This window comes from Phyllostomus discolor, chromosome 2 (genome assembly GCF_004126475.2).
Source record: "Phyllostomus discolor isolate MPI-MPIP mPhyDis1 chromosome 2, mPhyDis1.pri.v3, whole genome shotgun sequence".
NCBI classification, from domain to species: domain Eukaryota; kingdom Metazoa; phylum Chordata; class Mammalia; order Chiroptera; family Phyllostomidae; genus Phyllostomus; species Phyllostomus discolor.
The window spans coordinates 10,079,901-10,095,928 of NC_040904.2; the positions used below are offsets into that span (position 1 = coordinate 10,079,901).

At 53.4% G+C, this 16,028-nt stretch overlaps 1 protein-coding gene across 2 annotated transcripts in view; it reads left to right on the plus strand.

The window, feature by feature from the left end:
• Positions 1-12,345: 12,345 nt before the first annotated feature.
• COL18A1 (collagen type XVIII alpha 1 chain) overlaps positions 12,346-16,028 on the plus strand; it is a 76,883-nt gene continuing 73,200 nt past the window's right edge. For both annotated transcript variants that reach the window (XM_036017506.1, XM_028503632.2), the window contains exons 1-2: positions 12,346-12,473; positions 12,597-12,691. In XM_036017506.1, the coding sequence (XP_035873399.1) occupies positions 12,463-12,473; positions 12,597-12,691 (106 nt within the window). In that variant the 5' untranslated portion in view covers positions 12,346-12,462. The remainder of the gene's footprint in view (positions 12,474-12,596; positions 12,692-16,028) is intronic.

The following is a 16,028-nucleotide window of genomic DNA, read 5'->3' on the forward strand; positions in this document are numbered from 1 at the left end:
CATCCAACCCGTTCGTTTGTTCTTTCTTTTTCTTTCTCCCTCCCTCCCTCCCTCTCTCTCTCCCTTTCTTTCTTCCTTCCTTTCCCCTTCCTTCTTCCTTCCTTCCTTCCTTCCTTCCTTCCTTCCTTCCTTCCTTCTTTCCTTCTTTCCTTCCTTCCTCCTTCCTTCCTTCCTTCCTTCCTTCCTTCCTTCCTTCCTTCCTTTCTTCCTCCCTTCCTTCCTTCTCTTTCTTCCTTTTTTTCTTTTTTTGACTAAAGACTGATGCAGACACTGGCCCACAGTGTCCGTGGCATTATGAATGAAATGAGACATTCACATGGACTACCGAGTCCTGTGGAGGAAAAGGGATGGCATGGCTATCCTCTCAAGGGGAGGGTGCCTCAGAGCGGCCTGGCTGCTCCCTCAATAGGAGAGAGCCCCGATTCTTGCCTTGATAGGTTTTTATTGGGTTCATTTGCACAGGAATACAGGTAAAGCTCATTAATCATTGTCAGGCAGCAAGGATCAAACAATGGATAGCATACAAGGAACTATTAGGGCTTATTGTGAGTCAGGATCTGTTAGCTAAAAGGCTATAAAACTTTGGGAAACAAACTTATTTCCTGCTCGGACCCTTATCATTTAATTGAGAGCATTCCTAGCAAAGCAGGTTTCACAGGAGTTTATGTACTCTTTCTTAGGCCTGATTGCCCCAGGGAACCCACCCTTTCAGGCACAGGGTTGCACCACCCTCGGTTATTGTTTCAGGCTTAAGTCAGGCAGGGGAAGTAAGGCAGCCAAGAGATAAGGAGACTTCTCACAGACAGAATGAGGATTCAGGCTTTATCAAAGCCGAGGGGGGAGGGTCCATCACCCCCTTCCTCCATAGCCCCCCAAGTCCTTCCCTGGGGGCCTCCACGTGATCATGCCTGTTTTAGGTCATTCACCCCTTGGGGAATCTTACTCATCATTGGCTAACTGACCAAGCATTGGGGGCCAGTTATGGATGAAGTAAAAGGAGCAGAAGCAGTGCTCCTGCCAAGGAGATAAGCTTTGTCTCCTTAGTGGCTTGCGGTCCAAAGGTCGCTCACTCAGCCTTAGCCTTGGGGGGGGTTACAGCTCCTGAAACCAGGCAGGGCAGCTCCCAACATCTCCCCATTTTTTGTTTTTTAAATCAACTGTAGGTGTTAGGCCTGTGAAACACACTATTTGCTGTTTTCAAATGTGATTACAAGAAAACAACTTCCATATACATCGTAAAGCACAAATAAGGATTAAGACAAGGAGGAACCCGAGGGCTGCCAAGATTCAAACTTGTAAATTCAGTTCATTAAAAAATGTTGCAAATGCAAGGGAAATGACAAGAGTAATAGGTCTGGTTACATTTCAACCTTTGGTAGAATTAGCACGGACTTCAGGAAGCACAAGTCACAAAGCAGCCTAGGTATAATGCAGGCCTGATTTCCCACGGGAGAACTTCTTCGTGAGTGTGGTCCTGTGTGCCATCACGCCTCCCCCATTGGTTTTCCATGTGGGTGCTGGGCTACATTTCCACGTGTCAAGAAGCAGTTCCCTACAAAAGACCTTTCTTGTCTAAGATCTCTGGGACAATGTTGGCTGGAAATTATGAGAGTAGCATTTTGTTCTTTGTCCTAGGGAGAAAACATTAATTTTTTTCCAAAATGAAGTATGATGTTATCTATAATAATAATCATTTATTTTATTTTAGAGAGGGAAGGGAGGGAGAGAGAGAGAGAGAGAGAGAGAGAGAGAGAGAGAGAGAGAGAGAGAGAAGCATCAATGTACAGTTGCTGGGGGCCATGGCCTGCAACACAGGCATGTGACCTGACTGGGAATCAAACCTGCAACACTTTGGTTTGCAGCCCGCGCTCAATCCACTGAGCTATGCCAGTCAGGATAATAATAATTATTATTATAATTCACTAATATATAGTCAATTACATTGGCCTTTGAACATTAAGCCAACCTTGCATTCCTGGAATAAATCCTACACGGTTGAGATGTACTATCCTTTTTACATAAAATTGGGTTTTATTTGTTAACACCTTGTTAATGAATTTTGCATATATATTCATGAAGGATATTGAGTTACAGCTTTCTTGTAGTGTCTGTGGGGTACCAGGGTAATACAGGCGTCACGAAGTCAATGGAAAGGGCTCCCTCTTTTATTTTCTGAAAGAGCTCGTATAGGTTTGCCTTTATTTTTTCAACAAGCATTTTATAGCCTTTGGCGTGAAGCTTTTTGGCTGGAGGTCTTCTTTCTGAGAAGGTTTTTCATTATGTCTCAATCTCTTCAATAGATATAGAACTATCTGGATTTTTTAAAATTTCTTTTTGCCCTGGCTGGCATAGCTCAGTGGATTGAGTGTGGGCTGCGAACCAAAGTGTCACAGGTTTGATTCCTAGTCAGGGCATATGCCTGGGTTGCAGGCCACGGCCCTCAGTAACCGCACATTGATGTTTCTCTCTTTCTCTCTTTCTCCCTCCCTTCCCTCTCTAAGAAATAAATAAATAAAATCTTAAAAAAGAAAAGCCAGTGACTTTAAAAAAATTCTTTTTATGTCAGTATGGATAATCTGTCTCTCAGTGAATTTGTGTATTTCATCTGAGCTATGGAATATATTGGCATAGAATAAAATGGTTTATAATATTCCTGTATGAGCTGTTGAAAAGCTCATACAAGAGTATGACACAGGGTCTGCAGTCATGCTTACGCTTGCATTCTTGATATTGGTGATTTATGCTGGAACTCTAAGAAAACAAGAGAAACAAAAAAACAGCCAGCTTTTGGTTTCAGTAACTTTCTCTATTTTTTGTCTGTTTTCTGTTCCATTGGTTTCTGTCCTGATCTGTATTATTTCCTTTCTTCTACATTCTCTGTACTCAATTGGTTCTTTTTCCCCCAGTTTTGTAAGATGGAAGCTGAGGTTGTTTTGAGATCCTTCTTATTTCCCAATGTGAGTATTCAGTGCTGTAGAGTTCCTACTAAGCACTGTTTCAGCTTCTTCCCCCAAATTTTGATATATTGCATTTTCATTTTCAGTGAATTCAAAATATTTTTTTATTTCTTTGAGAGTCTGTTCTGACTTATGGCTTATTTAGAAATGTTTAAAATTTCCAAATAGTTTGGGACTTTATTGATATCTACTTCTGATTTCTTGTTTTGTTATGCCCTGGAAGCATATTTTGTGTGATTTGTATTCTTTTAACTTTGTTAAGGTGTATTTTATTGCCCAGAATATGGTCTGTCTTGGTGAATGTCAATGTGCACTTGAGAAGAACCTGTTCTTCTTCTCCAGAAGTATTGCTGGGCGGAGAATCCTGGGAATATCAGCGGGGTCTCGGTGGTTGGGAGCACTGCTCGTGTCTTCTGCACCTTTATTGATTTTTCCCACCCCCTTGCTCTAGCGATTGCTGAGTGCTGACAACTTCAACTATCATTGGGGACCCGTTTATTTGTCCCTCTTGCCCAATCAGTTTTTGCTTCACATACTTTGAAGCCTATTGTTTAGAAACAAACATGCTCATTTATAACTGTTATATCCTCTTTGAGAACTGACTCACTCATCATTATCTGTGATGTTTCTTTTTTATGAGGTCTGTGTGATATCAAGATAGCTACTCTGGCTTTCTTTGGGCTAGTGGTTGAATGGCATATCAGTTTTCATCTGTATGCTTTAAATATATATATATGTCTTTATGTTTAAAATGGATTTCTTGTAGACATAACTTAGTTGGGTTTTTCATTTGATCTGACTATCTCTACCTTTTAACAGGTGTGTTTAGACCATTCACGCTTCACACGATTATTGATGAGATTAAAATGGTAATTTTGCTAGGGGGTCTTTTATTTGTTTCATCTGTTATTTATTTTTCTGCTTTCTCTTTGTTGAACACTTTTTATAATTCTGTTGTATGTCCTCTTGACTTATTACTTATACTTCTTCAAAAAAACTCTAACAGTTGCCGTAGGACTTAAAATATAAATCGTAGTCAGAATCTGTATTCAGATGGAACCGGGCCACTTCATATGTAGTGTAAGGACCTTACAATAATATTTTCCCAATTCCAACCTGCCATCCATCCTGCTGGCATACAGTTTACATGTATGTATGCACTCAACACAATACATGCTATTTTTCCTTTAGAGCAGGGGTGTCAAACTCATTTTCACTGGGACCACATCAGCCTCGAGGTTGCCTTCCAAGGGCGGAACGTAACCTCAGGACTGAATAAATGTAACTGCTCCTTAATTGTTAAGCGAGAGCTCAGTGCAGCCGCTGGGTAGAAACAAGGTGTGGTGGATAAAACAAGGTGAAGGGCGGGATTCGGCCCCGGGGGCCTGGGCTTTGGAAAGAAGTTGTCATTGATAGCAATTAAAAGTAAGGGGAAAAGAATTTTATCTTATCTTTTTTTTTCCATTTCTATGACTCGTCATTTCTTTGTGAAGATGCAGATTAATTTCACCTTCTTCCTGGTGGCTGGTTGTCATTGAACGCTCCCTGAGGGGGAGGTGTTCCAGAACACATCCCTCCCCTTGTTTCTCTGAGATACAGTCTCTTCTTAAATCCTAAATTTTAAAAGACGTGTTCACTGGTATAGAACTCCGAATCAGTACTTTTTTTTTTTCTTTCGGAGCAATAAAGATACCCCTTCGTTGTCATCTGGCACGTATGGTTTCTGAGGAGAATTGTGCTCTAATTCTTCTCCTTGTTTCTCTGCACAGGATGTGTCTGTGTTTTCACTCGGCTCGCCTCAGAGGTTTTTCTCTCTTTTCCCCTCCAGTTTAAATATGTTAGGCATATGGGGTTTTTGGTGTGGTTTTGTTTGCTTGTTTGTTTTACCTTGTCAACGCAGGAAACGTTCAAACCTGTAGAGAATGTTTTATGCGTTTATTGGAGCCAAACTGAAAATTTCCAGAAAGCAAAATCTCAACTGATTGAGAAAATACTCCCCAGATGGCAGTTTTGCGCCTTATTTTATACAAGAGAATCAAAGCGGAAGGCATGTGACGGGAAGTGCATTGGTGATAACTTAGGGAGGTGGGAGGAAGCAAAGGTGGGGGGCGGGACCTCTGGGCTGGGATAAGAAGTACCATAGTTTGCCATGTATCATGCGCTCCGGTGCATAATGCGCACCCACATTTTCGGCCCAAACTTTCAGGGAAAAAAAGCTTTCGTGTTAATTGTTTAATTCCATTTTTACTCATTCATATTTAGATACTTGTTTTTTTGTATTGTAAAGGAATTTTAGCATTTACTTTTGAACATATTATGGTACAAGAAGTTTTATGTGACACATAATTACAAAACACAAGAACAGACACAAGGTATTTCAGGCACCGCCCACGTGGAATGCGCATCCTTATTCTTCCCTCAAAAATGTGGGCCCCCAAAAGTGCGCATTATTCGTGGCAAACTATGGTAAGAGGATCAGACAAATACTTCTGTTACACAGCTGGGTGCAGGCTAGGTAACAGTTAACAATTAGCATGACAATACTAACAATGAAGGGGCTTGTGCTCTCTGCTCTGGGGCGGGTGGTTGTGCTTCAGAAAAAAAAGAAACGACTTTGATAGTCCAAAGGTATGCTATCAGGTTTGTTATGCAGATGTCGGCTATCTCAGGCAGGATCTGTTAAGGTGAAGATTGACCTTTGTTAGGGAAAAATACCAGCCTAGGATGTGACTCGCTGCCCTGACTCACTCTTAGCTAGGGAGTTTTCACTTCAGACCACCCTATGTGGTTGGTTACTCCAGGTCCCTGAGTTTGTAAGTCTGCCACCCAGGCCTCCCCTGAGCTTGTGGGGTTTCGTGTGCACCCCCCCTTTCCTCCACAGCCTTCTGGGGACATTTATCCTGCTGTGCGTTCTTTGTGCTTCTCTGATCCACGGTTTGGTGTCTGTCACTAATCTTGAAAAGTCTTCAGCCATTTTTCTTCCAAAATTTCCTCCACCCCCCACCCTCTCTTTTCCCTCCTGTGATCCAGGGACTTGTATGTTAGGCTGTTAGAAGATATTGCCCCACGGCTCTCCGACACACACTTCTGGTTTGTTTCTTCCACTCTGTTCTTTTTTCTTTCTCTTTTAATTTGGATAACTTCTGTAGCGCTATTGTCAAGTGCACTGGGTGTTCCCTTAGCTGGGTTGTGTGCTGATGAGCCTGTCGAAACCGCTCTTCATCTCTCTTACTGTGCGTTTACTGTCCTCTTTAGCGTTTCCGCTTCATTCTTCCTCACTGTTTCCATCTCTTTTGCAGGCCATCCATTGCTTTAAGCAAAACACTGAAAGCAACCCATGTCCCATTATGGGGGGATCACTCACTGAGTATGCTGTTTCCGTGGCATGGAACAGACGAGCGATCGTTGGAGTGAATGTGCATTAGTGCCGCGGAAGGAGCAACGGCAGGTATTGTGTTAGTACAGCAAGTTTTAGAACCACAGTTTTATCTCATGTATGCTTTTAAAATTTCACAAAACAACCATCTACATTTCTGGAGTAAAAACTACTATGAAATGCATGTCATAAAAACCAGCCGAGGACTAATTACAGGGACTACACTTGGCGGGAGACTGAGATTCGGAGGCAGGTCAAGCGGGAATTCAGTTTTATGACCAACATGTGGAGTTTCTACAATGAGTTATAATCATGTCAGTTGTGCATCTTTAAATGGCTCCGGCATTGCCTACTCGTGAGGGACAGTGGGGAGAGGTGCACACGCTGCTCAAACAGAAGGTTCCGGGTAAAGGAGGCCGGAGGTTGTTGTAGCTACAAACCTTCCATCCTGAAGGTTTCATACAGAGCCGCAGGTGCTACCCCGACAAGGGGCACTTTGATATGCAAACGCCTGGGCTCAGCTGGAGTGTGCTTGTCTCCTCTCCCCGCCTCCTTTTCTTTCTTTTTCTTTCCTCCCTCCCTTCCTTCCTTCTTTACTTTTGTTCACTGGTGAACAAAGCAAAGAAGCTGTGTGTCCGTGCCTGAATTCCAGGAGAGGGAAGTGGGAAGCCCACAAGCAAATAAATGAGCCAATGAACAAATAAGGGAACAAGAATATTAAACAGTGGCGAGAGCCCTGCAAAAAAAAGTAGACCGGCGTGGTGCGCGGTGGCAAGCGCTGAGCTCCCGGTGAGAGCTGGGCCCGGCGGTCAGCGTGAGCGCTGAGGACCCCGGGTGCTGCAGACAGTGAGGGTGGGTGCTGGGAACGAAGGCCAACGCCCACACCCCTCATTGAGTGGGGTTGGGAATGGAGTAGGGTTGGGATAGTTTCAATGCTGATCTGGAGTGCGAACAGAACCAGGTTCTGTGCGTGTGTGTGTGTGTGTGAGTGTGGTGTATGCACAGTTGGGAGGTCATCCCACCCCCAGGGGGTGCACAGGAGTGGAGGGAGCCACAGTGATTCACTCGTCCAGGGGAGGCTGGGACGTGGCCGCCTCTCAGGAAGGAAAGGGGCCAGGCGGTGCTGTTTGCAGAAGCTGCCAGGCTGGCAGGAAGGAATCGGCCGGTCTTCTTGCTCCCGCCGGTGTGCGTGGGCAGCGCCGTGCAGCCCGCTGTACAAAGCCTGCTGCTTCTCTCGGAGCTGGAGCACGGCGGTGTCGTCCCTGTGGGGGTCAGGCCGTCCTGAGAAATGCAGGCGGTCCAGGTCCTTAGACGATGAACTTGAGAATTCAAGGACGTCCCTGCCTGCTGTGACTCACTGTGCATTCAGGTGTTTCCCTGTAGCGGTGAAATGAAGAAATGGCCCCGATATTAGTAAAAATGTTTGTTATGAACCTTTGAAAATGTGGCCAGGATGTCAGGGGCCCCAGTTGCATCTCAGACTGGGGTGGACCGTGGGACCAGGGCCTGAGAACTGGAGGGCGTGACCTGCTGTGGAACCAGATACACTTTTTGGATATGCTGTGCTTTTCACAGCCGCCTCTGCCTGCGCGTAACTTCTCCTCTCCTGATAAAACTTACTTCTGTAGCACTTGGCAAGCTCCCTGGTGCCTCTTTGGACACAGAGAGAGAGGGGACAACCTGGGCAGAGGTCACAGGTCTTGCCCTTTCCATGTCCTTGGCCTTGCTCGGCTGGCCCCAAGGCACCTTCCTGGCCTGTCCCCCATTTCTCCCGGCACACACCTGCAGTCCCCACCCCCAGGCCCACTGCCCATGGGGCAGGACAAATGCCCTACGCACACAGGCCCTGGACTCCACTGAGGGGATCCACTGCAGTTTTGGAAAACCTTGTCAATTTAAAACAAAAACCAATTTAAAAACAAATACAAGCCCAGCAAGCAGCATGAGTGGATAGGGAGCCTCTATTTCCAGCCACAGGGGGACCCTCAGTCAAGCCTCAGGGGCAGCACTGGCTGGTCACTGCCAGGCCGGTGTCCGATTTGCAAGCCGCGCTGAGGGCAGCAAGCAGAGCGTTTCAGCCATTTCTGTCCTTTCTCCTGCGTCAGGACATGTGAGACGCACAGCATCCGAGGAAACAGGAAACCAGCCCAAGGGACAGACAAGAATGTGGCTGGACCTGGGGTTCAGGTCCTTGCACCCCAGGACTCCCTCCCACTCACCCCACGACACACCGAGTTTCTGCACACACGGGGGCTGGCCCTCCCTCTGGGGCCTCTGCCCCAGATGCCCCCACCCTTGGCATCTCCACCTGCCTCTTCAGCCCAGCAGAGGAGCCCCCTGGCCTCAGGCCTCTACTGCCCAGACTTGCCGTGGTCCCTCGCCCCGAGCACTAGACACCGCTGGGACTCACCTGGAGGCGAGGTGACACTGTGCACCCCTCCCAAGGCAAGGGGGGCGTCTCTGTGGACAGGGGTGGAAGGAGGCACAGCAGTGTCAGCCGAGGGAGAGCTGAGGCCTTCTTTCACCACGTGCACATCTGTACTTGCTACGTTTTCTGCAGGGATCATGTGTTTCTTGTGTATCGTGGTGGTGGGGGGGGGCGGGCAGAAACTGTCCTCTCCTGTCCCCGGGTCTTCCGGCCAGTCTAGTAATGAAATGGACACGAGACAGATTAAGGAGGGAAAACAACCAAATGTGATGCATACATATGTACTTAGGGGAACCCCCATACGTGAGCAGGTCGGGGACAGACACGGGGAATGGGGGGAGGCACCTGGGGCTGCAGAGGGGAGGAGGGCCGCTGCAGGGTGACGAGAAGAGCAGATGTCCATCCAGTCCTCAGGAGTTTGCCCCGCCCTACAGATGGCCAAAAAAAGTCATTTCTGCTGACAACTCTTATTAGAGTCGAGGTCCCTCATTTAAATTCTAGGTAGCAGGGGGAGGGTGCCGGAGTTTCCCTTGAGCCCAAAGGGTCTGGATTACCTTTAGCTCAAAATAATCCTCATGCCACACAAACATGTCTTGGGGTGACTCGTTCTGAACCCCTTCAGTAAATAAAAGAGAAATAAAATAATAAGAACAAGATGCGAATGCCACAGGAAGTGTGGAGACATACAGCGATGACTTGATGGTAGTATATGAAGCGCAAAAAATGAGCCCCAAGCTTATTTTTTACAGCTGTGAGTTGAGCAATCATGAGAAAGCCTTATTTTAGTTCCTTTTGTTGCTAGCACTTTTCATTACACAAAGGCCCTCTTAAGCGAGCCCTCCCCCCAAAGCCCACAAAGGTGGGCTCACCCTGCCCTGGGGCCTTTAACTGGGGAGAGGAGAGCTGGTGACCCCACGGTGGTGACTGGGAGAGGACAGGAGGGAGGTGATGAGCCCCAGGCCCTGCCAGCACGGCCCTCCCCGCTCCCAGCCGCGCACCCTCCAGGAGCTGTGGGTCAGTCACACCAGCAAAGGCAAGTCCGCTGACTGCCGGTCTGCAGGTGGGTGGGGCTGGTGGAAGCAGGATGGGCCTGCGGGCAGGTGAGCTGCAGGAGCGGGAAGAGCCCCTGCCCTTCGGATTCCTCTCCTGGAGCCGGGCTTAGCGGAAGGACGGGCTGATGGTCAGGCAGATAGGCTGGAGCTACACGAAGGGGTGCTGTTAGGACCAGGACATGCACACCACACACATGAACACACCACACACATGCATGCGCACACAGCACACGGAGCCACGGAAACACCATACCCATGCACAAGCAGCACCCACAGACTCTCCCACCCCCACCGCACAAACGCCTGTGGGACACAGGCGCACTCGCCGCAGGGCCCCACCCTGCCCTTGCATCCACACAAGAAACAAAAGTGGTGCAAAGGAGTGTAGGCACGCTAATCCTCTGCTCTGCGACATCCTCCTCGTTTTTAAAAACCGTGGCCACAACCTCCGTTGATCTCTCTCCCCACCCTGTACCACGAGTGTCCTTGTCACACAACCCAGAGAAGGACTCCAGGCTTCAGGGCAGACGGTGGCGGAGGTGTGAGCTGGCGAACAGACAGGGCCTGGGGTCCAGGGCAGGGTGCAGCTGGTGGTGGGGGTAACGGTGGGCTGGATGAGAAGCCAGGCAGGCCTCTCTGCGGCAGTGTGGGGGGAGGGGCAGGGGGAGGTGCTGAGGGCCGCTGTCAGGCCCGGTGGGCCCAGAAAAGCAGTGGTGGAGGGGCACACGGCCAGGCTGCGTCCTGCATGGAGGGTATGTGGTGGGGTCTGGCCAGGAACGAGGTCTCCAGGCTGGTGGAAGAGTGCAGTCAGGAAGTGTCCGGCAGGATGTGCTGGGGTGGTGGAGCACAAGAGGTGGAGGGAGGCTTGGGGGGGGAGGGGCAAGCATGCGTCTTGTGCGGAGGTCCAGGCAGGAGACGACTGTGCCAGGAAGGGCAGTGGGGACTGAGGAGGGCATTTAGTAGCGATCCAGGGGGTTTCACAGGAAGTTGGAAGCCAAGGGCCCTGGCACCAGGGCCTCTGTTTCCTGCAGGGGCATGGGGATCAGATCCAGGCAAATGAGAGTTACTGTAAGAGGTCAGGTAGGAGGGGCTCGTGTGGAGAAGCCTGTCAGGTGGGTTTGAGGACAGGACCTCAGGCACAGCTACCCCGAGGAAGGAGCTGAGACCCAGGTCAGGCACAGCTTGAGGACAGGACCTCAGGCACAGCTACCCCGAGGAAGGAGCTGAGACCCAGGTCAGGCACAGCTTGAGGACAGGACCTCAGGCACAGCTACCCCGAGGAAGGAGCTGAGACCCAGGTCAGGCACAGCTTGAGGACAGGACCTCAGGCACAGCTACCCCGAGGAAGGAGCTGAGACCCAGGTCAGGCACAGCTTAAGGACAGGACCTCAGGCACAGCTGCCCGAGGAAGAAGCTGAGACCCGGGTCAGGCACAGCTTGAGGACAGGACCTCAGGCACAGCTGCCCAGAGGAAGGAGCTGAGACCCGGGTCAGGCACAGCTTGAGGACAGGACCTCAGGTACAGCTGCCCTGAGGAAGGAGCTGAGACCTGGGCCAGATGCATCTGCCTGAGACGATAGAAACAGAGTGGACATAACTGGGGGGTGGGAGGCTGAGTATTCTCTGGGGCAGCTAGGCCTCCAGGAGGGAGAGGGGCCTGTGTTGCAGGGGGTGGGGGGAGTGGGAAGGGATGGGCCTGGCGGAGCGGGCCTTCTCAGAGCCCCTCCAGGAGCCCTCCAACCCTTTGCAAAGTGGGGACAGGACCCCTCAGGGGCGCGGGCGTGAGCTCGTGGGAAGGGCCACCTGAGGCTTCGTGGGGCACAGGGCCATCCTGCCCCAGGAGTTGCTGGAGGTGGCGGTGGTGCAGAGTGGGGAGCGAGGCAGGGGGAGGGCTATCATCCAGGGCCTGAGCCCGCCGAGGCCACGAGGCTGGCTGCGCCATCACCACGCGGCTAATACGCCCACGAGACTGGGCAGGAGGAGCCCAGCTTCCTCTCCCTCCATGCATTGTCCCCCGGCGATAAAACGTCTTTGTTTCAATCGCCCGCCTCCTTGCTGCTTCCACGGGACTCAGGGCCTGAGGACCACTCTCCTGGGGGCCGCGGAAGACATCTTCCGGAATAAACTCAGGGCCGGACACGTTGTGTCTGCCTGGCCCTTGCCCAGGCCTTGGAGCCTGGACCCCACGTGCCGCCAAAGGCAGCTGCGGAGAAGCTCTCTCCAGGGGTGGGGGCGCTGGCAGACTACTCGCGCTGGAGTTGGGGGCTGGGGAGGAAACACCCCACACTGCCGCGAGGGGGTGCTCGGGCCCAAGGGAGCGGCCCGTCACCTCTTTGCGCGCGGGTTCGTCCCCCTGTACCCAAGCCCCGGCCCGGCCCAGCCCAGCCCAGCCCAGCCCAGCTCAGCCCAGCCCGCGCACCTCCTGCTCCAGCCGGACGCTAAGGCCCGCCTCCCGGCCCCGCTGAGCCCCGCCCCCTCGGACTGAGTTTGCGCCCCGCCCCCGGCCCCTCCTCCCGGTCCTCCCCGCCTAGCTCCCGGTCCCCACCCCGCCCCCAGCCCGTCCCGCGGCCGCCGCAGCACCGGGGCCGAGCGGGCGCACAGCCGCGGAGGGTGCAGCATCCGCGGCGCAGACCGTCCAGCTGGCTGAGCATGGAGCCGAGGTGCGGGCCGCGGGGGCCGAGAGGCAGGCTGGGGCAGAGGGGTAGCTCGCACGCACGGAAGGGGGTCGCACGCGCGGGCGGGGGACGCGCCCGGCAAACTAACCTGTGGCATGTCGCCCGCAGGTGGCTCTGGCTGCGGCCGCTGCGGCGGCGCCTCCTGGACATGCTCGCGCTCCTGGTCCTGCTGCTCTGGGTTCGCGCGGCTTCGGCGGAGCCAGGTAAGAACAGCGGGGACGCCGAAACTACGCTCGCCAGGCCGCCCGCGCTCAGGCGCTTTGTGCGGGTCTCCAGAGGTCCCCGTGGTGATGGCCTCCTTACCTCCAGCCCGTCCCGGCTTCGGTTCCAAGAAGCGGACCCGGCTCTGCCCACGCACGCCGGTGGCCTGCGGGCGGCAGGCGGAGGAGGGGCGGGGTGGGGCCGGGGCCCTGGGTTCTGGGTGTCCCTCGACGGCCATTCATTTTTCGGCCACCTGTGTTCGCGCCCCCCTCTGCGCACCGCAGGGTGCAGGGAGTGGGCTGGGCTGCGGACGGTGCGGGCTGCCCGCGCCGTGAGCTTCTCGCGTCCTGACCAAACTTGGGCGACTGTGCTGGGAAGTTGGTGCGTTCCGTGGTCCCTTCTGCGGGCCGTGGGCCAGCGGGGGGCCGGGCCCGTGATTGTGCTGGTGATGTTTTCCACTCGCGGTGCCTCCAGAGCATCCACCGTCCGCCCGCTGGGGCTTTGTCGCCGTCACTGGTCTGGCCCCTCCGGACTCCTGAGCGGCCTCAGTGGGTTGCGCCTCCGAGCCCCGGGAGTGACCGCGCGCGGATGCTGGCGGGTCTTGGGGAAAGATGGTGCAGTGAGGAACGAAGATACTTAGTTTTCAACCTGTTGAGGCAAAACTACTCGGGTTCCCCAGGGCCAGCCTTTGTGCGCCGCTGGGGCCGCCAGGCCTCAGTCCCCGCGGTCGTCGAGGTGTCGGGTTGCGCCCGGTCCCCTTTGATGCTGCGGAGCCTCCGGAGAACAATGCGCAGAAGTCCGTTGTTCGGCCGCACCCGCTACTTTTCCCACGTGCTCCGCAAACTGTGCCGCGGGCGCCGTTCCAGCTGCGCCAAAACTCCCTCCACCACCAGCGTCTGGGATCCTGTTCCTGACCGCGCGGCTGCCAGGGTCCTCTTCCCGACACGCCCCACAACGGCCCGGGAGGAGGAGGGGGCGCGGGGGATCGGTGCGGGGGAGGGGGATGCCAGACCCCGGGGGAGCCCCCCACCCCCGCGCCGCCGCGGAGTCCCGTGTTTTGTCACTGGTAGCACTAGGATGCTGTGCTGAGACGTGGGTCAGCTCTCCCCTCGTGGCTCCAGTGAAAGCGGGAGAAGCAACACACCTGCTGGCCGCCGCTGGTGAGGGAGGAGGGACCTGGCGGGGGTGGGGGGGGGAGTTCTGTGCAGAGAAGCAATCATTTGTTTCACTGTTTCCACTCGGTTTAGTTCACCAAGTTAAATGGTAGCACAGGCCTTTTCAGAAGTAGTACTTTCCTTCCAAAAAACATCTGCCAAAAGCACCTGCTTGTGGGTAGTGGGTAATTTCTCACTCACTCCAGTGGGTAATAATTTCTCACTCACTCCAGGGGGGACTTGGGGGTCATGTTTGTCTTTTCACGGTTGGGACCCTGAGTTCGTAGGGACCGCCCAGGGCCACCTGGGCTCAGTGTACCCAGGAGGAAGGCCACCGAGCGGCCCATCCTCCCAATGATGGAGCAGAAATTTGTAAGCCTAAAACCCCCACGATCGGGTGACAGGGAGAAAAGTAAAGCCCCTGGAGCACCCAGCCCCGGCTTCCGAAGTCAAGGCTGAGGACTTGCAGCCTCAGAGGAACAAGTATTAATACCTGTCCTGTCAGTGAGCCCCGCCGGGGTGAAACCCTGAGGCCCAAGGGCAGGGAGCTCAGGGCAATGCAGAACGTGGAACTGGGGAGTGACCGTTGGAAAGATGGTGTGTGTTTTACCTTCCCTCCCACCACTGGGGCTGCGATGGGGGATTGCTGGAGAAGGAAGGAATGCCTGTTCTGGCGTGGGGGCGTGGCTAAGGGGATGTTGCTCTTCCCGAACCCGGAGGTTCAAGCAGGAAGCAGGCCCAGTGGGGGCTGTGCGCTGCCCATCCCCCCCCTCCCCCCACCCCTCCCCCCCTCCTTGCTGGGAGAGGACACAGGTTCCATACCCTGCTGGGACCCAGTCCCTTGAAATGGGATGATGATTGTTCCCTGTAGGTGGAACCTGAGAAAAACTAGCCTGTGTGAAATCGCGATGGAATGGGCTCAACTTGTCCTAGAAACCCTTAAAAATCACCCCAGGGGCCAAAAGGCTCAAGGCCTCATTTGCTGATTTGTGCACTTTTTTCTCCGATCAAACATGATGCATTTTTTCTATGTCTTTGTGTTGCACTTGACCAAAAAAAAAAGTCTTGCTGCTTCATGCAAGGATCGATCGCTGCGATTCCAAGGCCATTCCGAGGCCCTCAGGGGCACTTTGTGCATGTCCCCCAGGGCTGGGAGCCAGGCAGAAGCAGGGGCTGAACGGCGGTACCAGCCAGGGAGGCTCCGTGCTGCCTGCAGCCCCGTTCCCGGCGGAAGCGTGTGGTGGACTCTCGGGCCTTCCGCCCTGGAAGATGTCTGTGAGTCGGAGTTAGGGCTGAGGCATCTCGTCCTACACATGACCTTGGCACCCCATCAGGCTCTGTCAGCCCCCCCCCCCCGCCCCACCCACAGGCCCTTGGTCTCTGGGCCACCCGTGGCAAAGCACAGGTCCCTCTCCCCCCGCCCCCATTTCTTGGAGGAGCTGCTGGGCTGGGTTTGCGGGACACGGCCGAGCCCCTGCAGCCCCGTGCTGATGGGTCTGGGCTGGCGGGAAGGAGGTCGTGTCGCAGGCTGGCCTGTTTCTAGGTATTATTGTAAAGCTGTCACCAGAGCTCACCCGCCGGGGAGTCTTCAGGGTTCAGGTGTGGGACCTCGAAGACAGTTTTGAATTTCAGCAGAACTTGTTTTTCAGGGTACTCCTGTTTTCGTTCAAAAGAAAGAGAAGGGGGGAAAATCCTGGGCAAGAAAACCTAGAAGGAGCAAAACCGACTCCATCTAGAAACTGACTCCAAGCAGAGTGCGTGGCAGCCTGGGGACAGCCCTGACCCTCCCGACCTCGCTTCGCCTTAAAAGATACACACGGGTATGTGTGTGCACATGTGTGCACAGATGCACACGCATGTGCCAGCACATACATAAGTGTGCATGCACACACATACTTGCTCTCTCTCCACCCAAGTGCCTGGTTCGCTCTGGGCCCCTGGGGAGAGTTGGAGGGCCCCTCCGTGGGGTGTCAGCCCCTTCTCTGCGGTGGGCAGAGGCACTGCCCCAGAATAACTCTAAGGCCCCTGTGCATCCCCCCAGGGGGATGACACCCCACTGCCCAGCTGTCTGTCTGAGGCTGGAGTGGCGCAGCTGCTTCTGAGGAAGGTGCTGCCCACCCGGCCCCAAAGGGGGCTCTCTCAGGCTCTCCACGCTGCCGAGGTCAAGGCACACAGAGGCCCTGCA